We start from the raw sequence: 25,360 nt of genomic DNA on the forward strand, positions 1-25,360 counted from the left end.
TGTGTTATATCATGTATTCAAAGAAATAAATGACACAGGGTTTTTTAGATTATTAAACTATCTGTAGCTTATGTATTTACAATAGATAGAAGTTACACTACCTTTTCGGCCGACATGTTTCATGTGCATATAACAGTAAATCGCTTATCCTTCTTTCATTTCAATAGAATTAATAAATTTAATAAGTGCATAATTCTTTCGACTATCATTTATTTTTTATGTTTCCGCGATAAATCTTACCGCGTTCGCTAAAGTCCAAGGAAGTCAAAGCAACCGTTTTCAAAAAGGAAGCATGATTAAACACCTTCTTATTAATAATGTTTATACAAGCGTATGTCATCAAGTGATAACTATGATGAAACATTATAATATCTTCAATATGATGTACAAAGAAGCCGAATTTTCCGAATTGAAGCCAATCCGTAGATTACAATGAACGGTGATAATGGTTATTGGTTATGCTCCGATATTGAAAATCAATGTGAGAGTGAATTTTTCCCTTAAATTACGCTAAGAGGGTTGGCTATTGATAAGTACGTGCTAGCTTTTCACGTTTGCCCGTCTGGTTGCCTTATTTTTAAAGCTGAATTTAATTTAAATTAAACGATTGTAGACCTTTTTTGTAAATACAATAACTGAAAAGGCTTTTATCAATAAAGGAAATGTGCGTCCTTCACAGTTTTGAGAGATGTAGGTGTAGATATAGGTCTTGGAATTTAATGCCATAAAAGCACTCGAACAGGCAGCCTAAATACAAATAGATATTTTTAGTGAGTTTTTTTATACTTACTCCTTATTCCACAGTTGTATAGTGTTTAATATAGTAGGTAAGTATATATCATGGGTATTAAATATAAACAATAATAAAATGAAAGGAACAATAATAAAGTAAGGAATAAAAAGGAGCATACCGAAATATGGAAAACAAATAAAAAATTCTCTATTAAATGAAGGCATCACCAACCAAGAGTATTGGTTACAGAAATAATAATGTAATTTGATATTTCAACAGATTTATTACGACTGGTAACAAGTTAAGCTGGTTATTTTGTAGCGTATTATTCGAATTTTAGTATTACAGAACCACAGATCACGAATCAATGTACAAACTCGTATGCTATTATATTACTTTCAGCTTGCGGATTTATTCGGTAGGCGGATAAAGTTGAGCATTCAAAAAATTTCAGTCAAATCGAAGCGATCTCCATAGGCCTCGCTTTGATCGCCCTCATTAATTGGGGATTTTAATTAGAATATCGAATCACATTGAATATAGAGCCTTTTAACTGTATCCTTACTCTACGAACTAACAGAAATATACAAAACACCATATATCCGGTTTCAAATAGAGTCAAATATATGCAAGTTAATTATGTCCAACGACAGGCACGGGACAGTTTTGGCAGACAGCTACTTTTATAGAACTTATAAATGCGTTATTTTAACAGTTTCCCATTTATGTTAAATTTTATTTTAGTTCTATTTAAAACGTATCTAACATAAAATAAATATCAGCGGATAATTTACTTTTATTTGAGAATCTTAGTGGGCATAAATAAGAGTATTTCTATTTGATATAACATTCATGGAAATGCTCCAAGCCCTGTTCGAAATACTTACAGCGAGTGCATTTACCTGTAATATTTAGTGTTACCTTTTAATTTTGGTTTGAAGATTTAGCAACAGAAGATAGAAAGAAAGAAAGAAATAATGTTTATTTAGCACCACCACATTTACACACACAGTTCACAGTTTAATTAAAATTAAAATGTGAACTTATGACTAAACGGTGTGGTGATAAAAAGGGTAACTACTCAGCGTGTGCTACGCGTTATGCGCAGCGCTGATTTTCAGTAGCCCCTTGTTGCGACGTGACGTATTCCTACTCTTGACTCGGTCATTATACTAATGTTATAAAGCTGTATAGTTTTTTTGTTTGTTTGAACGCACTAATGTCAGGAACTACTGGTCCGATTTGAAAAATCATTTCATTGTTACATAGCCCATTTATTGAAGAAGGCTATAAGGCTATAAATGTACCACGGGCGAAGCCGGGGCGGACCGCTAGTTGTTAATACGCTCGTTGGTTTTAAATAGTGAGGTTCTGGTTGTAACTAAATATTACACATCTTGTTCAAAGAGATGTTTCATGGTATTTTAGGACGACGAATACGCGACATTACATGTAAATGCCTGTGCAATACAAATGTATCTCGTCATTTATGCCTTATGTTGCCTTACTTTTAAATGTATGTGTCGTATGTGTTAATGACTAAATGCTGGTGAATTTCAATTAATTATAAGATAGTACTAATAGTGCTTAGATGAAGCTTCGCACATTTTTTTTTCTTCAGTACTCACGTACCCATGAAATGAAGAAAATTATCGTTTTGGTATTGAGCAAACTGCGAGCAAAAAGTGCGCCAAATACCCACAGATATTAATAACAACATAACATTCGCTAAAAAAATTTAACAAACTAAAAAGAATTGCCTACATAGATATCTTCTCGTACAATGCAGACAGAGTAGCCTACGCCACGAAGTAATGGGATATCACTTAATTTAATTCCAGCCGTGGGCGAGCGGTTTAAAAAATTAACCTATTATTCGCTCGGTAAAGAAGTTGCTTTCTAATGGCAAAATAATTAAGGAAATTAGAGCAAAAGATCTGAGATTTCACACGTTACCTTTATTAATATTTCACGTAGTTCTTGATGCGGTGGAATTTTTTAGGATAATCCTTTTCTGGGTCTCTAATTACATCCATAACTAATACGATTTGTGTCCCTTCGGTGGTTAGACTAAATGTAGAACAGTTTGTTAAAATTATGCCATATTTCTTACCTTTATAATACCCGACACAGCTTCAAAACGCACGAATAATTTTAAGTGAAATTTACATGTAGATATTGGACATTATTTATGAAACATTAAAAAGGGATAACATTATATATTGGTAACAATTTTAAAACCACATTTTCAATCATACAACATAATAAATAACAAAAAATGGTTGCCTGTAAAGTCGGTTTTACGGGCGAAGATTTTACGTGACAACGTCTTTTTCTCAGTAGAATATTTATTTATATGAATATTATTAAATTGCACAATAGGAACAAGGAATTGAATGAAAATAAGAATTGCACAAATTATTACTATAGAAAATATATTTTGTTTACTAAATAGACAGAGACAGAGACACAAGCACGCGCCGATTCAATGCGCCTAATTCTCTAGTGCTGCGCGCGCGGCGGACCGATCATAGTTCGGTGACTCATCGTAACGTTTTTTCATGAGTGACTACGAGCCGCAACCTAATTTAAGACGTTGTCACGTCAAAATTTGTTATTGTAACTTAATCATAATAGCCAGTTATATTTTTCGAATTAAAGAGTGTAAGAAATCGAACAAGCAGTTTTTGAAATTATTCGTTACTAGCTATTCGCCCCGACTTCGCCCGTGGTACATATATAGCCTATGTCATTCAGTGGAGTTGCAGCTTTCCAATGATGAAAGAATTTTTTAAATCGGTCTTCCAGTTTTTGATACAACGTTACAAATGTACAAAAATACGAAAGTTTCCTATAATATTAGTGCAGACACGCATATATATAAGAGATTTCTATATATTATATAAGCGTAGATGAAGAATAAGATATCTTAACATTACATATGCATAATCTGCACACTGTGCTACAGAAATTGTTTCCCAGTAAAATTCTATGCAACTTAGTAAAATTCAAAGCATATAATATTATCATCTAAAAACGATCTATCATGCTGGCACTCTATCGAAGCTCAACACTTCGAGACATATTCGTCGAGCGATATTAAGCGCAGAGATTATATTTGACTAGATGGAATAAAATCTAAATAAATAATATGAAGAGTTTGTTTGGACGCAATAATATCGGGAACTACTAGATTGAACTTATAAATTCTTAGGCTGTTGGATTTGGGTGCTGTACACAACAGGAAAACTGAGATTGGTCAGGTATTCCTCACCCCAGTTGTCCTATTGGAAAAGTATCTCCCCCATCATCGCATGAAACTGAGTAGCATACGTATGCTACTATTTCATGCCAATCTGAGGGATGTGAGTTTCTGCCAGCCAGAAGAATTTCATATAAAAACGTGTTTTACTCCCATATTTAAAAATTACTTTGTTTAATCTGTGGCCTATTAGGGTTGTCGCTTGCATGGCAATGTTGTGACATTGAAAACATAAGGCTTCAGCTCTTCTATTAATAAATCGCTCTCCGATACTATGAACTATATATATCTCCGATATATGAATAATAGGTTGGCATTAATTACTCATGAATGGATTTATAATGTTATTTATTCATGAAATATAACAATTAATTTAATCACAGGCTGCTATACTAATAATATAAAGCTGAAGAGTTTGTTTGTTTGAACGCACTAATTTCAGGAACTACTGGTCCGATTTGAAAAATTCTTTCAGTGTTAGATAGCCCATTTATTGGGGAAGGCTATAAGCTATATATGCACTACGGGCGAAGCCGGGGCGGACCGCAAGTTATTATATATAACCATTTTTTTATCCAATTTCAAATAGAAAGGTTATCGATTAGATATGGATGTATTTAATACAAGCTCCACCCGTGGCTTCGCCCGCGTGGCATTCGGCAATATCGTGCGACATCGTCTATAGCCTTCCTTAGTCCTTCCCCATACTCTAGACCTAAAATCAAACCTTCTAGAAAGTATAGTATTTCTTCTACCAAGTTCACCTCCATCTTTATATCAATTTGATCAAAATCGGGTTGACAATAACGAACTTTCATCCCCTATTACAACCCCTACTGTCCTTTTTTGACGATGAAAAATCCTATGTCCTTTTCGAAGTTCAGTTCTATCTCCATACCAAATTTCATCAAAATTGGTCCAGTGGTTTAGGCGTGATAGCGTAACAGACAGACATACATACAGACAGAGTAACCTCGCATTTAAATTATTAGTAGGGATTCTAAACACGTAATCCAAATTTTATAAATGTCTGACTTAGTGAACATAATATCTTGTTTTTGGTATTCAAAATCTAAGGCATTTTCAAAGAACTTTATACTCCAGAACGTTCTTCTTTTAATTTCTTATAAAATTCAAGTGTATTAAATATTTAATTGTTTGTATGTATATCATTCAAAACAAAGGGAAGATGTTTAGTATATTCAAAAAAAAAAACAAAAAAAATAAAGCACCACACGGGACAACATCTCGCTTATTAACATATATATTCATACGTATCGTATATTTAAATGATTAAAACAACCTTAAGGCTCTGTTTATTTTTGTCCCTAATACTTTATTCTACATAGCGACTGTACTTGGATTATAATAGCCTTAATACGCGTACGTTGAGAAACCTGTTACTGCATTAAGTGATTATTGTGTGGATAAAATCACTGGTGACATATAAGTATAATACATATTAATATTTCTTACAATGCCTTCGGTGATTATCTTGTAATAAAAAATTTGATTAAGTTCATTACAGAAGCAATGATATACTTCAAAAAGACAAATATAAAATATGGCGTTATAAACATTACTTTTCATATTTTTTAAAAACGCATATTTCTTATGAACACAAAAATGTACGTATGTTTATCAATAATTGTCTAAAATCTGTCTGGAAGAAAAAGTATACAATTAAAATGGACCTAAATTATCATGATATAAATTTATTTTTTTAGCTACACAATTATTTTTTATCTGTTCTTTGTAACTGTTATTTGTAACCGCTTCAGATCTTGTCACTGTGGTTTATCACGTTCCCACATTATTTTCTTCATTCACGTGTCCCAGACAGTAATCGGCTTATACTTTGCGTTCATTTAGAGGCATTACCTTCACTTCCTAAGAGACTATTACAATGTTAAACTTTACTAAATGGAAGCAGAGACCATTAACATAGATACAAGAAACACAAAATAATTGTGATTCGTATCTACCTACTACGAAAAAGACCTACTACAAAAAAAGACATTCTTTGGACATGTATGGTATGTAAGTCCTCCATAAGAACTTTCCATTAGTTCTCAACAAAATCATTAGAAATTAAAATTTTCCGAATTGGTGGAGCCATCGCGCTTTAGGCTTTGCGAAGCAAATTGGCGGTTAATTTTTATTTATATATATGTATTGAAATCTATTTGCGCAGTAATTAAAACTATTATAATTTTCTATGTCCAATTTTTAGGAGCTACTCATCCCTGAGTTTGGCCTGGGCCTGCTTGCCCCGAGATAAAAACTTAATAAAACATAGCCTGTGTCACTCAACAAAGATACAGCTTTATATAATGAAATATATTTTTTAAATCAGTCCAATAGATTTCGTTCAAAATTGCCTTTAAATTGTCAGAACTAGACCAAATTCAAATGGAAACACGGGAGACACTATAACTTTACTTAGGCTTTCAAATAACAAGAGGATCATCAAAATAAGTTCAACCTATCGAAAATTCTGTGATAAAAAGGTACGAATTGATAATCCCCTCATTTATAAGTCAGTTAAAAACACAAAAGTTTCCTCTTTATAATACTAATTTATGTATGTATAGATTTTTGATGATTTGTATATCTATAAATAATTAAGTGCATAATGCATGACTTATTTAGCTTATTCAGTGTTCTACTCAGGGCATCTGCATCTCATCAGTGCCGTAGTTTAAGAGATATAAACTAAAATATGTATAAAGTCGCTTCATACTTTTATTACTTGTGTTACATTGCCTTGTTAGCGTATGAGATCGCTCGTTAGGGAAATCCTCAGTAAATACTTGCTAGTTTGATCCCACTATGAAAGCAAAACAAACAGAAAAATAGTTCATATTTTATGCATTTAGTCTTATCTACAAAGCCTTTAAATCCTTTTTCATATTACATATGCGATTTTAACTGGTTTTATGTCTGTCTCTTCTTACTGTTAAAGCACTGAACCGGTTTGTACTTGGAACCTAAACGCAGACATAGGATATGTTTTATCGCAGAATAACTCTGGAACGAGGACTATGCAGGTTTACACTTGACTATGCAAAGCTGAGGGCGATAAGCTATTATAAATAAATTCACTTATATTTACTTCCTTTATGAATGACACTACGATGAATAATAGGATTGTTAGACTATAACAAAGGCTGCGTCCTATTCATACAGCTCAATTGGATTAGCTCGGTCGAAGCCCCGGAGAAGATGTAGGTAACATCATAGACATTACAACAAAAACCTTGCTGCATGTGCTAATTCGTAGCATATTCGTCTATTTTGTTAGGGAACTTTGTGGTGGGCGGTGCTTTAAGATCAGAAGTTTTCCTTATCAGCCTATGTGTTCACCCAAGGAAGGTTTTTCCCTGACTTTCCCAGCCAGTTTGACATTTAGGCCAATTGAAAACGAAGGCAGGATGTAAAAGCACTAAACCCAATATTAACTTTATTCACGTAATCTGCAATAATAATAGTTATTCAAAATAATCCTTCCCACTAACATCACAGATAATAAACCGCAACATATCTGTCCACAGTTAAAAACATTGATAGCAAGTAAAATATCGCTCGGCTCCGACAAAATGCTGATACAGCATGCGGCAGGTTGATACATTGTACCGAATGCCCTGATACAAAATGCATACTCCAGAAAATTGTTTACTTCAACGGGATTCTTTATCAAAATACATTGCATCAATTTATTAGACTCTGTGCTGAGGCTTTGATGTTTTCAGGTCGTTATCTTTGTGCTGAAAAGTATAAATCGTTTAGTATTTTTACGTACAACCGGATACATAAGCTTAGAGGACTGTTACGATATTTTTTAGTTAGCAGTGGTGGTTAGGCTTTTGGATTTAAAGCCATAACTCAGGGTTTAAGACCGATCGAGCGTGTAAGAAATATATAGATTTTTCAATTTATCTATTTATTAATCAAATCTGTTCGAACCAGTGAAAGAAAATATCGTATGGAAACCAACATGTCAAGTCAAAAGTACGACGACATATGACATCTGGTAACCCGCACTTGACCTGAACCCTCATAGGAGGCCAGTGTCCCTGCAGTGGGAACAAATATGGGCTGATGATGATTATGATATATAGGATATTTAGTTGGGAGACATTCACGGATATTTTTTGTTTTTAATAAATTCCATAGTAGGTAGGACCTTTATTAAAAATTTAAATATAATTAAATAGAGTATAGTTTAAACCAACTAAGCTAAATTGATTATATATATGATATAATATTTGTAGTAGCTGTATCCCGCGGTATCACTCACCTCGCAAGTAGCCTTCCTCAACTTTCCACCAAAAAATAATGGTGCAATTCAAACCCACATTTCATGAGTTTAAAACATACAAACAGACTCTTAATCTTAACGCATCCAATACAAATCTATAACAAACATAAATGTATTACTTTGCCGCATTTATCAGCTAAAATTGGTTAACATTCCGCTTGCTAGGCGTAACAACGAACGAGGTGGTCCGTGATAAATGTTCCAAACGGAAGTGCCGATGCTACGTACCCTAATGTGGTCCTCTTCGTCTGAGTGACGATATAGTGCTGTCGTCGGCTGAAACAAGTTGCTATCTTAACCGCGTACAAATATTTATGTACTAGCTGTATCACTCGCGTGATACCCGGATGAAAAGTAGTCTATGTGCTACTATAATCTCTCTATACAATTTCATACAAATACGATAAGTTGTCGCGTAAAGAGTAACAAATCCATACATCCATCTATCCGCCCATGTATTACAAATATTCGTGTTTATAATATTAGTAGGATAAGCAACAATATGTATGGATGAAGCTCTCATTCTAGATAATCTTATGATGTTTACAAATAATTTGTGAGAGACGTTAAATAGATAATGGATTTTTGTGTAAATAATGACCTCTCCTGTCTGCTTCGTAATAGTTGACTCGAGACAAAAAACGTCGTTAACCAAATTCGTTTAAAGAAAATTTAAATTGGTTTAAAGTTTTATCGTATAAAATTAAAGAAAGAGTCAAATTTTTCTTATTACAGCTTTTGTTTAGATTGTATGATTTAACGCTATTTAGTTATTTAAATGTCGATTATTCCGCTCTCTATGATATCTGCATTACATTTTGAAATTCATATTTTCTTAAATGTACTTATTAATAATTATCTAGGGGTTACCGAATTATATTTATTTTATTTATTTTCAAATCTAGTTCAAAAAATAATATGAACATGTCAATATTTATAGCAAATTTATATATAAATAACAGTGCCTGCATTTTTTTTAATGTAACGCTGGAAAAAACTTCTTTCAATATTTTTGTGAAGTATAAATAACCACCTCATTTCTTAATGCTGGTTAAGAAGCGAATTTGTTCGTCGTTTTGTTCTAAATCCAGAAGGCAGATACAGAAAAGAACCTTTAAGAACTCACAGATTAAAAATACTCATTAGCAAGTAAAAAGTTTTCATTCAATTTTGAATAGAAACGTATCGCATTGTTACATTTAATGTCCGATGAGTTCGCCAGTGTATTAAGACTTTCAGGCACTTATAAAAGTAACGTTATTACATTGATCAAGTTTGTTGGTTTTCGGTTTCTTCTTTGTATAACTTTATCTATGAAAGTAACATAAAAAACAACGATTAAGTATACGATAATCTTATACCTTTAAACGAGCAATTCTTGAATATATTTATATATATATATATATATATATATATATATATATATATATATATATATATATATATATATATATATATATATATATATATATATATATATATATATATATATATTTTCATAAAATTTAGTATATAGGGGGTTTCGGGGGCGATAAATCGATCTAGCTAGGAATTTTTTTTAGAAAATGTCATATTCGTGTTTTATTCGTGTTTTTTTTTTTCCTGACATCTATTGGTGAATAATAATACTATTTTGCTTCGTAGATAGCTGGACAACTGAAATAACACATAGGCACTTTTTATACCGATATTCCTACGGGATACGGACTTACGCGGTTTCAACCGCGGGTCACAGCTAGTATACAATAAATGACGAATTGTGATCGGTTTAAGTGTGATAAAAGTTTTTAATTCACTGGTGTTTGATACTCATTTGATAAAAACTTGATATTATTTAAATATTTTCAAGAGCTTATAATATTGTGAGAAGACTTCAAAAATCTAATATATAAAATTCTCGTGTCACAGTTTTCGTTGCCATACTCCTCCGAAACGGCTTGACCGATTTTGATGAAATTTTTTGTGCTTATCCGATGTCTATGAGAATCGGCCAACATCAGAGTAAGGCAGAACAGCGTTTGCCGCGTTTGGTGCAGCTAGTATTTCAATAAAACATTTGAATTTCGCATCTTAAATTGCTAGTGGCAAATAATCTAGAAAAACGTTACGTTAAAAAATCTTAAAATTTTTCCAATATAATTTTTATTTTTTTAGCAATTATTTCATCGAATCGTCCCACGTTTTCCTTCCCTGAAATTATTTATACTTTATCATGAATACAAAGGGCTATTTATTTTATTCGACGCGACCTTGGTCTTATGACGTATACTACTTTGAAATTAACCTGAAAATGTATGCTTTTTATATAGGTCTTACGTTCTTTGATTTTGTAATATTTATTATATTGCAAGATATCTTGTACTAAGTAATGAATTAAGGCTAATTTAATTTTTTCGATTTTCATAAATACTGCACCTGTTGGCCCTAATTGAGGTTGTCGGTTCGCAAAATATGTTTTATTTTATATTAATAAGTCCACCGGATGTCATGAAATTGTATCTCATCAAACTATACCCTTATTGCTCATATATGAAAACAACTATTTGAACGCCACTTAAAAGTGAGAACTTTTAATTAATTTATATACCTACATACTACGTACCATGGTCGGATACTTCCAATTTCATTTGTTTCTACCTTTTATTTGCATTGAAAAATGATTTTAAAGAATGAGGCAGGTTAATGTAAATAATCGTGATTAAGATTCAATAATATAATGATTCATAAAGCAAGTAACATTTAGGCCATCTGATGTAAAATGATCACACCCGTTGTTTAACTCTCGCAACACTAGGGGTGTCAGTCACCTTCATGACTTATATGCAAGAGCATCAAACAATTACGCTTTACAAGAGTAATCAAACAATTACGCTAGACCTATAAAAAAATTGCAATATATTTATCCAATTATATAAAGTATTGATAGGATAGCTAACCTTGCCCGCGTTTTGAATAATAATATTCAAATGAAAATAATGAGCGAGAAACTCAATGAGTTCATTACACGGAATGCTTGACATTTCCAACAATATAAGTAAATAAATAATGTTGAATTGTAAACCACCACTAATACGTAACACAAGAACGGCTGAACATATATTGATGCAATTTTGTTTTGTTGGATTTATCTCACACTTAACGCACTTGTCCTATTCAAATATAAAAAATACTATGCCTATCATTGTAACCTGCAACCCTCAGAGAAGAAATCCTACTAAAGCTGATGTCTACTGGGCATTTGAGGTATATAGATTCAATAAACCTTCGGTCTTTAAACTCGTGCATTTGGAAGTTGGGAGTAGCTGCTCATCCCTTTTGGCCTATTACTTGCAAATATAGTTTCAAATAAACTTGGTATAAATTTTTAATCAGATCACTTGAAGTTGCGAGTCTAGTTAAGATCAAATTACTTTGATTCCTACTTAGTTTTGTGTACTTTTATAAATTGGATAAATTTTGAATTATGAGACTGTACTTCCTATTTAAAAAGGTTAATTATATATAAGAATTAATTACTAATATAAAAACAAGAAATAACACTTCTTTTCTGCATAAATTGAAGAAAAAATAAAGGACGAAAATTTAATAGGAATCGATTGGGGAATAAATCGATATTCTCCAAGTATGTCATCAAAATGTTAAAAAGTCTCAAAAAGTAACAGGACCAATTGCTAATATTGTTTTTTGATTATCCCATCATTTGTTTCAATACGCACTACATTTAACTAACATAAATATGTGATCTTCGTAATAGCGTACTGCATACGGCCATAATATTATGTTAATGTACATTGAATTGAACGTCTGGAGACCGATACCAATAATCGCTTCCTGCGATTTGTTCTTAATTGGACTTGTCAATAATTCCATAATTGTCGTGAACCATTACAAGCGCCGAGCGTTGTGCAGTGTTTAACGGAAAATTACACTTGCTCGATTTCCGTCCTATTATTGTAGGTGTTATTATACGTCATTTAGAAAATAACATGTTTTAAATATATTAATATAAGTGGCATTGATTTAAAATTATACTGATATAATAATTTAATCAGGTATCTAATATTAGTTAAAAGCCTGATTGTAATAGGAATTTTAGACTTGAAAAAGATCATAATCTAGACCTAGACTTATAAACTTATAAATAGCGAATATCGATCAATTTTGAACTATAATAATCATAAACATACACTAGGTATTATGTTAGCCGAAAATCGCTTGTTTCTCTTTCAAAAATGCCTTTAAAGAACGAATACAAAAGAAGTCATCTACTTTTGTAATTGAGATTGGGCGAAGATTCGATTCAACAATATTAACACTACAAGTAAGTTTACAGGCTAATAAATTATTTTGGAAAACAATGGCCGAGGGATTTGAGTTTGCATTCTGAAGCAGGCTTTAGTCAGGATGTCTGCACGGACAGATACCAGACAGTTGAAATGGCAGCGGTTTTATATGTTCATTTAAAATTAGTCCGATTATAAAGTTCATTGTATCAGAGGAGAGATACTCTCGGACTTCTGAGTGGAATGGGTATTCGTAATGATAATTGCCTCTGACTATGATTTTATGTGTGGTTTTTAACAAAATATTTAAATGAAAAATCTACGAATTTTTGGTTGAGCTGGATATATTTCAATAGAGGTTTACGTGATAGAGATCTATTTTGCAATTAATTTAATAAAACACAAGAAATAGTTTTTATAAATAGTAAAAATAAAATAAAATGAGCTATTTAGTAAAACAGTGTGAACATTAATTTCATCCATATTTTTCTGTTATAACAATCATAGCCAATAGCGATTGATATGAAGCCCTGTTATGTACAAGTTTGGTTAGTTTGTGAGTAAATAATATAATATAGGCTTAGCATATTAAGGCAATTACCTGAAAGAGAGGAAAACAAGGTGCATTATACTACATGGTTATGTCGATACATCATAAACAAATTATGAGAAATGTTCGATTCATCTCTATGTCGTTACAACCAGAGGTAATGTTTGTTTACATCCAGTTGAGTAACATTGGGATATAGGCGCGGTTCCAGGCGACATACACAAGCGGCCGCAAGAAAGCGATATTTTTTAATTCGGATAATATTAAAAACTTGAGATACAGCCTAGTAACAGAGAGACAGACAGACGGAGAGCGGAGTCTTAGTAATAAGGTCCCGTTATATATTTTGGTTAGGGAACCCTAACAAGACACGAAGTATTTTCAGTCGGCCCCAGGCGGCGGAGCTCTACGCCACACCACTGACTATATCTATCATTTGTTTCAAAACAAAATCCGAAAACGCATAGCTACTGAAAAGTTTGGAATATCTGTGAAACTCCAAATATGTGACGTTATATGTTAGCTTTATTCTTTTCTCTTTTAAAAAGACAAAAATAAAATAAGAGATGGTTTGAGGGCTGTGTTTTCTTTAAATGCCACATAACATTAAATATAAAGAGCATTGAACCCTCGCTTTGTGTGGCTTATAAATGAAGCCATAAAAACTGCATCAGCTAAATCCTGTACAATGAAACCGTTTCAGAACACATCTTCATAATTTCGTTTGATTATAAAGGCATAAAGGAATTTAATTAATCTCCTTAAAACTCTTTGTGGTTTGCGCGGCGAATGAAATTAATCGAGATCGTATTTGCTGAATGCCGTACAATTGACTTCTAAGATTTCCCTATTCGAATTGAAATTTGGATTATATCAATTTTATCATTTTATCAAATTCTCACTAAGTAATGAACATACTAAATTGTATCTAGTTAACACGCCTTCAAACCATCTAAACAACGAATGAAATCAATAGATGTTGCGATGTAACCGCCTACCGTAACCCAACCGTACTTATGACAAGATACAATAAAACAATTGTGATGATCAAATGAAGGCGTCCAAAATCGAATTAGTTAAAGATTTAACGTAGCTTAGTTAGCATATATGCGAGACAGAGTTACTCGATAGTTGTAGCTATGACGTGCGCGGCGTTCAGCTGCGTTTGGACTAAAGAGGTATAGGCGACATGGCGGCGGTCGCCGGATTGTACGGTCTGGGCGATGAGCAGCGGGGCAGACACCGGCGTGGCCAAGCCAACGCCGAGCGCTCCGAGTCCCGGGATGATAACACCGAGGCGTAAGTCTTTACTTAATCCTGTAGAAGCATGATCTATCATTTGTGCCATTATGTCGTCTATAGTCTGAAGGAAGTTGGATCAGCAAAGTAAAATGAAGAGAAGCGTCTGGGTCTATGAAGAATGGACAGCAGGATATTGTGCGTGACTGACTTTCATCGCACATTTTACAGCCAATTTTCTATCAACCTATCTTAGGTATGGCGATTTTGCCCACGATATTAAAAACCTGATTCAGTTAATTGCTATGCTATAATATTCATGCTACAATATGCTCTCTACAAGTCATCATTGACCACTATGATCAATTATTGACAAATTACCTATTCAGAGGTTTAATATTAAGTGTAAATAAAAGGATAAATTGGTCCCATTAAGTATGATATCATCTGTGATTTTGCCATTATTATATGAAACCCAAACCCAAAAAAAGCTTATTGCTTTTATAATAGGGTTTCATATTATGATGGTAGCAATTTTTAATAGAGATATAACATTTTCAATATAATATTATAACAGTGGGTGATTAAGCGGCGACAAATATCGTAAAACTAATTTTTTGTACAAATAATGTTACTCTTTGTGTGGCCTTTTTCACTAGTTGCAAATAACTCTTTCGAAATACTTTAATATCCAAGATTATTTTATATTTGCTTATCATTGAGAAAACAATAAGTTTCTTCGTACTAGTCAGTCCGTTAATATAACAGAATTTCTTAATTAAATTAAAGGGTTTCTAAAGTAGACCGAGTGACTTGAGCCTTAGACTTTTTGTTTGATACATACAAGGAAAATGTTAAACATATTGGGATAAATATTTATGGCAAGAAATATTCGATCGAACACAGTAGATATTGTACGTGCTTCCAAAAAGCAGGTCAAGAAATCACGATCGCACAATAGCTATCTATGAATTTAAATCAGTAGATAATTTTAAATTTCAGGGCATTCTTTACCGAACCAATTTTTGAAATGCCTTCTTGTGATGAATAGAGGTTATTCATACATTTCAACATATAAAGTACCGAACTGTGGAGCAACTCGTATGGGAAGTTCTGATAATAAAATAATTTCTTGAGCATATCCCTTTCCTTACCCTTCCCAGTCCTTTCCCTTATTCCTATCGCCAATCCTCTCTTAATCCTTTCACAAGAAGTCGGCAATGCGTTTGTAGAGGCGTAAGGTCTGCAATGGACCTTATGCCTCTCCATATGTTAGCGCTTACCATCAGGCGTCCCACCAGCTCCATTGCCTACTGTAACATAAAAAAAGTATACGTGATTCTTTTTCTTACACAATTAATGAAATAATATTATTTAACCACCAGAACCAGCAAACGTTGGGTCAGGGTATCCAAGTACTCGGGATATAAAAAATAACTGACGCTCAATTCTCCAATCTACACACACAACAAAATTTCGTAAAAATCAGTAAAGCCCTTACGAATGACGGTTGCTTACACTATATACATGTAAACACAAACAAACGCCCCTAGCTACGTGCATGCATTCTTAGACCAATCCGTATCCTGGATGTGTGGTTGAATTCCTATAAAATACCCATGGAAATGAAAGACTGGTAAGACCTCGGCCAACGTTTAGAAACTCTATAGCTCTGTGTCCTTCAATAGCTATAAAAAAACTCCCTACACACCTATCTAATAGAATCATATTGCCTAACATACAAAAGATACTATTATTCAAAATTCCTACCCTTCATTATTAAACTTTCAAACATTTAAGAAGAACGCCAATAAATTAAACAAAGAACGAACTGGAAAAAGAAACAAACCCACAGAATATCGACGTGAATTAATAGCATGCGAATGATACAGTTTCGTGCAATCAGCAGGAGGCCTGTATCGTTTTCCTCATCCTTCCGAGGCCATTCCTTTATTCCCGTAGTCTTTCCTTTTGTTACCCATTACCACAAACGAGACACAATCGTCTATAAAAGGTCGTAAATAATTATTTTAACAACTTTCAAATCTAAAAATAAAAGTTTGAAGTCCCGTGTCCCCTAGTGGGGTATGGGGCAGATGATGTACATCCGTTTCACTGATCGATTTTCTTTAGGGACAAGTAGGTGATCAGCCTTCTGTGTCCTGCCAGACCGAGACATTTTTATTTTTGTGCTTCCCCACAGGGAATTGTAGCCAGGACCCCTCGTTTCTACGCTCACGCGTTAACCACTGTACCAAGGAGGCAAATCAATTCCCGGCTGATCACCTACTTGTCCTTAAAGAAAATCGATCAGTGAAACAGATGTACATCATCTGCCCCATACCCCACTAGGGGACACGGGACTTCACTCAAATCTAAAAAGGGTTATGAAATTCGGTTCACCCGATAAAAAGATATGAGGTAACAAACACAAAAAATAGAGTCGAATAATGAGGATTGAGTGGACAAGTTATTTATCTAGTCGTTCGAGTCTCTAACATAAGATTATGTCTGCTAACTGCCTCCACATAAAATGATATTACATTTTTATATATAATCGTATTGTGCATGAATAAAACAGTACAGCTTATAGGTAGCTTAGTATTAACATAATCCCGCATGTGGCTCGCGATAACCCAAGTGACACCCGTTCATTGGAAAACACATGTCATATCAGGTAACATGACATATATAAATACATAACGTGATATAAAGTTGATAACATCGGTAGTACTATATACGTCTAACCTCATCCTTCTTAGATAGAATCGAATCTGTTGAAAAATCTGTCGTGTGTGTGATTCACTGCATATAATTTAACCCATAATTTTTTAGTAGACTGTAATCAATCGATAAAAAAAAGCAGCAACGGTTCAGTGGTGAAGACCTCGGTCTCAAAATCGATAAGTCAGGGGTTTGAGACCAGGCGAGCGCGCAGGAAATAAAATCTTACGTTGACATCCATGGCATCAAGTAGATATGTGATGAAATATATAATTGGTACCATTATCAATAAACAAACATTATCAATAAATAAACATTGGTAAATAAAGATATAAATACTTTTCATTTTGCTCTCATTCCTTACAAGTTGGTCAAATGCTAAGTATAGTTAATTAATAAAAGACAGGAAATAGCTACTCGTTTAGTGAAATTTAAGGATATTTCTCATGATTAAAGTAATGTTTTTTTTTTATTATTTTAATTAAAGTCTTTATCAAATTTAGAGAAAGTTTTTTACAAAATAAACCAAATAGTTCCTATAGAGATGGGCAAAAGCTCCCTCTCGTTCCCCGAATCGTGATCAAAACCTAACATTTACTTGCTCTGCATACGTACACGTACTTCTGAAACCGTTATCAGATTGAGCAACAAAATTGCCTACTTAGTTTCCTAGTCTACCTACTATAGTATTGAACAACATCTTTGTTATTATAATTAAGATAATTTAGTGATATCAGTACTGTTTTCGATTCTATGTTGATTATGTCATATGTGTTATTGTAATTTAATAAACAAAGAAAAATTTCAGCATCGAAATGTAAAATTTCTTGTAACAAATAGCTTTTAAAGGGACATGGGCCTATTTATGCTTATTTTCTACATTGTACAAACGCTTTTTAGAATTAATACAACAAAACGTAATTAATCAAAATAGTCAGCATCGGAGAATACTTTTATTATACTCTTTTTTGACCTTGAAATGTAGATTGCAATGCTCTATTCATATTCTTTGAAAGAAACAAATGCACAGGCTGTTGGTTCGTAATTAAAATAACAAAATGAATAATATTTCACAATTAGAATTCAACGGTAATACGAGTTTGACGACTGATTTAAAACCAGCCTTATTCATTATACTTTTTGGGTATATTATTGTATACGATCAAACATTTTGATATGATTGCATTGGCATGTGTTAAAAACAAATAATATATTACCTAATCTTTTAATGAATAATTGCGTTGTAATGCTGATTATTTAATTTTTTATAAATTAATTAACTATTCGTATTAAATTACACACTTCGCCAGCACAGCTTCAATATTCACTCGATAATTTCAAGAGATTAAATTGAAAAATTCCCTCACGTCCGCTCACATTACTCTTCAGCGGTCGTCCTCAATAAGATTTCTTTCCCCTATTCAACTTCTTCTAAATATCATCATCACAAAAAGTAACCTATGACAGTTCTCAAGACAGAAAGTAGAAAGTATATTTCAATTTGCTTCAACCTAATTTATTATTTTTTCAATATTTCGCGACGACGGAACATTATCAAGCTCATAATATGTAAACTTTTCAGTATAAGGGTTTCTCAAAATTGTTTGTATTAATTGTCCTAAGGCAATTTTGAAATGAAATGAGCCGTATATAAATAATATAATATTAACATTCTGGAATATCATGTCGCATTGAATTGCAGCAGAAACTGGGACGTAGAACGCCAGGGGGTTATCTGATACTCGAAAAGTTTATGCCATAAATAAATAATCCTAAATATTATAAGCACGCCATCTAGTCAAGGTATTCTAAACTAGCATTGTGGTAACTGAGCTACTGATGCGACTATTGTTTTTCTATTTCAGAGTTTCCCACCAATATTTTACATTTTATTTTATACTAGCTGCGCCCCGCGGTTTCAACCGCGTATGTACGTATTCCGTAGGAATATCGGGATAAAAAGTTGCCCATATTATGTTATTCCAGCTGTCCAGCTGTCTGCGTACCAAATTTCATTGCACTTGATTCAGTAGTTTTTGCGTGAAAGAGCAACAAACACACACACATCCTTACAAACTTTCGCATTTATAATATTAGTAGGAAGTAGGACAGTAGGATAAGCGAAGATGAATTCAACACACACGACAAATAAATATATGAAAAAAAGTAAAAAATACATAATGTGTGGTTGCGTGCGCCATAAAAGTTTGCCATTCGGGACATCTGAGGCATAACGCCTCAGCAATGATTTGCCGTCTTACCCTACCGACATGAAGATTGTCAGCTGCTTCATATAATAAATATAACATTATAAATACACCGTGGATTGCGTCATTTAACATGTCTAGCATCTATTATCCCAGATCACCAGACGAACACACTAACTATCCCTAAAGAAACACGTATGCAGAACACACAGCAAACGTAATTAAGTGGACAAACGCTCAATGCCAGAATGCAAATTCATTAGACGCTGCAGTACAGTACCCTAAGGCATGTCCCGAAAAACCACAGTACCCGCATATATGGAACTAAAATTCAGTATTTCTAATTAAAGCTGAGACGTTTGGAAGTACTTATCGACCGTGGATTTCAGAGAACTATTCAAGATTTACACGTACACTGTGTTCTGGAAACTTCCATTTGGGTCACAGATTTTGATCGGGTAATGATAAATTCGAGCGATTAGGGACTGTAAAGTTTTCGTTTTGTCGCTGTGTCTGGGAGTTTTAAATAATAACATTATTTAACATAAATTCGTTTATCAATATAAATCATCAGTAACAAGTTTTTGTAGTAAATATCTCGGATATCATCAAAAAGTGGTAAAACCGTGATTAAACGAGTGCACAAACAAATTGGAATCGATGTTTACATTTTATTCAAACATACAGCAGGAAATCGCTACTGCAATCGGTAAAATGATATCTTGATGGAACCGACATTTCAAAAAGTTTGACAACACGAGACAAGAAAATAATAGTACTGGGAAATGGCCGTAACCCTAAAAAATTCTTTAATCACCATTTTATAATAGAAACCGTTATACTTTTATAAAATTTGAGGCATTCCTTTTAAACTAACAGTGTTAAACTTTACTTGATATTATTTAATTTAATATTGATTGATGGAGTTACATATTATATATATATATATATATATATATATATATATATATATATATATATATATATATATATATATATATATATATATATATATATATATATATATATATATATATATATATATATATATATATATATAGCCTGCCTCAATAAATGGGCTATCTAACACTGAAAGAATTTTTTCAAATCGGACTAGTACTTCTAGAGATTAGTGCGTTCAGACAAACAAACAAACTCTTCAGCTTTATAATATTAGTATAAATAAGATGCGATTTTTTTTATTTACCTACACAATAAATATAAGCATCATCAAGAAGAATCCACCTGAAAACTTAACGCCTTGCCTGATAAATCATCCACTCATCCATTAAATCCCTCTTTTTTACATTCAGATTTAGCTGTAATTCATTAAAAACATCAAACATAATCTTCATATCCGAAAAACCACGTGTGACCAACTATTCACGCATCCTATCAAAAGCGGCCATCAGCTTAATTAAAGCCGCTTTTTTACTTGTGTTTCAAGAAGTTCATTAAGTAGGCAGGTACAACCCACGTTTAATTAAACCAGCGATGTAAGAGAGGCTTTTCATATTACAATCAAGCAAAAAATTGTACTCGCCACATAATCGTATCTTTTGTATTCGAGCTCTTTTCAAATTCAAGCTTAACAGATATTTACCAAGGTCTGTAAAATTTGCTTTAATTTGTGTTATTGTTCGAGTTCTATTATTTTTGAAGTGATAAAGTTGTAATTAACAGCTCTTGATTAAAATTATAATTTAAACCCATTTTTGTAAGTAATCCATTATTAAAATGTGCAACACAAATGCAGCAAATAAATTGCTAAGTATGTTATTCTGTTCCAGCCATAATTCTACGTCTGTTTCACTTGGTTTCACTGGCATTTTCAGAAACTTTAGTAAATGAGCTGCTATAAATTCTACACTGCGTCAAGAACACCGAGTTTTACTATGTATTTCAGCGCCATCTGCCGGCGAAAGGGGGAACATGTGTCATTCCGTGTAACGGCGATGCCAACCATTACAAGATGCTAGGTTTATGTGCGCTGTACACAGCGCGCTATAAATAAAACTTTACATGGATCTTGAAGTACTTTTGTAACATTACAGAATTGTAGGAGTGCGCTAAGATTGCGATAGATGGCGCTGATAGTTTCAGTATCGCCACCACTAGTCAGTATGACGGCAGGCGACACCATATACGCTACCATCTACTAGATGGCGCTGTGTATCGCTCTCTTGCTAGTTTAGGAAAGACTGCAGTCCATTGTGCTATTTATTACGTTAGCGTAACATTCAATCCTATTACATGATAAAACTGCACAATACTTGTCTGTTGGGAAAAATAAGCGCGAAGACTTAATGATTATTAAGATTTAAATATTAAAACAATATAATTATTTATAATATCACTCCAGTAAATATTTTGAATAAAAATGAGCAAAAATTATGCTGTACTTGTAGGTACCTACGTGAAGACATTATCTTGGTCTGAATCATAAACTTTGTGTATAATTAATAAATTTACTTTAATTACAGACAGAAGGCAAAATATTTAAATATTTTCGCAATAACCGAATAATTAATCACATCTTTTTGACGCAGTGTGAAGATAAAAGGGAGGCTCTAGGACGCAGTTTTTATATTTAATTTCAAATTACAAGTACCGAAGAAGTGTAGCAATATAATGCGAATTAGATATCATTTCCCCACGGTCGCAAATTTAGCCGGATATTATTTGGAATTTCTTCAGCATATTTAAGCATTTTCCTTCTCTAAAGCTAATATTATATATAAAAACATTAATACTCTATTTCAACCACTTAGACGTTTTGAAGAAAATAGGGTCTATATCCTGGTTCTTCGTTTTAATTTATAAACTTTTTCAATCCCTTTAGAGCTGCGTGTTAGCCGTGAAAGCTAAATCATATACGATAAAAGACAGATAGACCAGGCATTTACAAAATTAGTTCGGTTTGTTATCATTTCGCCATCTTATATATAACTGATTGTGTAAAATCATTATACTAATAATAGTGCATATATATATTTGGAAGAAGTGTTATTATCGAATGATTTAAAACTGGTTTAAATTGTAACGGCATCAGTTACATAATTACTCGCCCAATCTCGCCCAGAATTGGTGATAGGGGCGAGCGCCGCCCACGCGAAATGCATTGATCTAAACTAAAAGCTTTCACCAATATTAACGCGATTGTTATTCCATCAAGGGTTGATAAATATAATATGGCTATAACATGATCAATGTGAATTTGGCCATGTAATCAGTGATCAGTCGCAAAATTGTGTTTCGTATCGTACTGATTAAAATTTAACGCATTATTTTTGGCCAGGCGCCGCCGTGTCGCAACCTGCATCCAACGGACGTTTGGGAAAAGTAAATTCGCGGCACTGACACATAACTGCATTATATTCGCATTACAGTTTAACGAAAAAGAAAGCGTTAAATAGTTCATAATATATATTTATTTTTTTAATTTATCGTTAGCTATCCTCTTGGTAAGCTACCCTCTATTATTATTGTTATTGTTATACGTACATATTTATCATATTTGATAATATGTAACCCACGTAATTCCCGTCCCTGTAGAATATTTATAGAATAAAACTGTACTATCACCCGGGTATCAAATGAGGTGTGGAAGTCGTTCGCGCTTCGCCACGAATTGGGCCAGCTCGCGCCACATAGGATGGTACCACAGCCGCACAGAAATCGGCTTGAAAAATTAGTGTCCATGGGTGATGTTAGTCGCTACCATCATGTGACCCCATCAGCTCCTTTGCCAACTATGACGTAAAAAATAATGAACTTTAATCGGGTCGGTTTGGTGATAAGAGTTATATAAAAAAACTATTAACTAAAATGTAACATTTTTTTTAATTGTGATATTTCTCTTACTCAAACAATTATACACGAAGTCCTTAAAGAAAAAAGAAATTAAAACGAACAGTGGCGTAGCTAGAGGGACAAGGGCCCTGGTGCATAGGGAAAGAATCGGGCCCTCCTCCCCTCTTTCCGCCTTCCTCCCTTCTTTCAAAGCTAAGGTTAGAGGGCCCCCTAAGCTCCGGGGCCCTGGTGCATTGCACCACCTGGCCCTATAATAGCTACGCCACTGAAAGCGAAGTTCAAAATATTTCAGCCCAATGAAATATTTACTTTTTGAAATTCTTTATTAAAATAATCAAAATTGATGTTTTATTTTTTTTAATAGTCCATTTATTGAAAAAGCTAACTAACATGATACCATATAGCCTATAGTATCATGTGACATGTAGGGAAAGAGTCGCGGCTAATGTTAGTATATATTGAATAGGTTATTGCCTTTATGGGATTGCTATACTCGCTTCTGAGACAATTTCCTCAACATCCTTCGGAAATGAGGCTGGTGGGAATGCACCAAGGAATCTGTTTATGCTACAAATACTCGTAAATGTTTGCAGTGTGAGTTTATTGTTGATATGTCATTAATGGCGGGCTAACATGTGATGAGATCGTTCGACAACACTTTAGTATAATGATGAGTTTATTGGTAAATAAAAACTAATTATATGAACTATGAAAACTATTCTACATATAATTTAATCAGCTACAGTCGTGTGTTCGACGTTCCCATAAACGAAGGCGTTCTCAGAGCAATTATATTACAGTACAACAAAAATTTCAGAGAAAAATAAAAAGAAATTTAAACTTGTATGATTGTGAATATACAAAACTAGCCGTGCCGTTCGGTTTCACCCAAGTCGTAAGCCTTTTTCTGTAAATAGACTATCCAGGTAAAAAACAAACACTTAATTTAACTTCAAATAAAAAGCTTTTTGTTAAACGTATATAAAAAAATAATAATCAAATAGACCGTAATCGAAACCAATGCTATTAAATTTGCCTGTACGCGATGTAGGCTGCATTGCAATTATGCAATTACTGTGAAGTTAACGCCAATTAACGTATTCAGACAGTTATCGGAACAACGTTCTATATTATTATATATTATCATATTCTTATTATTATAGGCGATATTATTTATAAAGATGCTAGATTTTCTTGTATTGACTTTTTAGCACATTTTTATTAGTTTCATTTACACGCTGTTTGTAACAATTCCTTAACACTCGATCTTGACCTACTTTAAGTGGATAGATTTAATTCGAATTGTACACTTATTAAGTTCGATGACAATACAATAACTTTTTTACTAACATTTTTTTCTGTTTGACTCCATTTAGGGAATCGTTCCTTAAACCTCAAAGTTCTAAGATCACACTTCAGTTTAACCCTTTACATTCAATATGGATATTAGAAGACATAATTTTCAAAAAGCAAGATTATCTCGTCTATATGAAACGCATCGTCTATATTGTATTGTAACGCTAGGTTAAATGCTTGTTTCTTTGTTTTTAGTCTACCAACACCACAGCATGTGGCGGTGAAAAGTGAAAAATTCCTTTTTTCCATTCGTACCTCCTATCAATATGATCACAGTTCGAAGGCCAGTGTATATTATGCGGGTTCGCGGAACAGGCGGAAGGTCTACGCCACTGCGATACATTACTACATTTACTTTCACAAATTAATGCGAAAGTTTGTAAGCATGTGTGTGTGTTTGTTGCTCTTTCACGCAAATACTACAGAAACGATTGCAATGAAATTTGGTACATAGGCAGCTGGACAACTAGAATAACATATAGGTAACTTTTTAACCTGATATTGCTACAAATACGGACTTACGCGGGTGGAACCGCGGGGCGCAGCTATAATAATATTGTGTAACATGTCATACAATAATATTGTATTATATTCTATATAATACTTAATCATATATTTAATCTTTAATTATATAATTTATGAAATGAAATAGCATGGCCTTATTTCTAATAACATTTCATACGAAAAATATAGCAATATACAGATGAAACAATTTATTTTACATTATAACAATGTTGATGTAAACCTTGTGGTTTAATTAGCGACTTGAACTCAACCGCACTGTCTCAGTATCCGATTATGGTCTAAGAGCCCGTGAGGGCCAGACCTTAGTTAAAGTATAAAATCTAAAAGTTTCTCTGTGTATGCCCACT

General features: G+C 33.2%; 1 protein-coding gene across 7 annotated transcripts in view; it reads left to right on the forward strand.

Annotated features, from left to right (window-relative positions):
- LOC119835536 (potassium voltage-gated channel protein Shaker) overlaps nt 1-25,360 on the forward strand; it is a 272,460-nt gene that overhangs the window by 177,280 nt on the left and 69,820 nt on the right. Inside the window, exon 2 of one of the 7 annotated variants that reach the window (XM_038360426.1) lies at nt 14,126-14,448. The exons of the other annotated variants lie outside the window; for them this stretch is intronic. Coding sequence (XP_038216354.1) covers nt 14,339-14,448 — 110 coding nt within the window. The 5' untranslated portion in view covers nt 14,126-14,338. The remainder of the gene's footprint in view (nt 1-14,125; nt 14,449-25,360) is intronic. 7 annotated transcript variants of the gene reach the window in all.

The sequence above is a fragment of the Zerene cesonia genome, chromosome Z, assembly GCF_012273895.1.
Source record: "Zerene cesonia ecotype Mississippi chromosome Z, Zerene_cesonia_1.1, whole genome shotgun sequence".
NCBI classification, from domain to species: Eukaryota; Metazoa; Arthropoda; class Insecta; order Lepidoptera; family Pieridae; genus Zerene; species Zerene cesonia.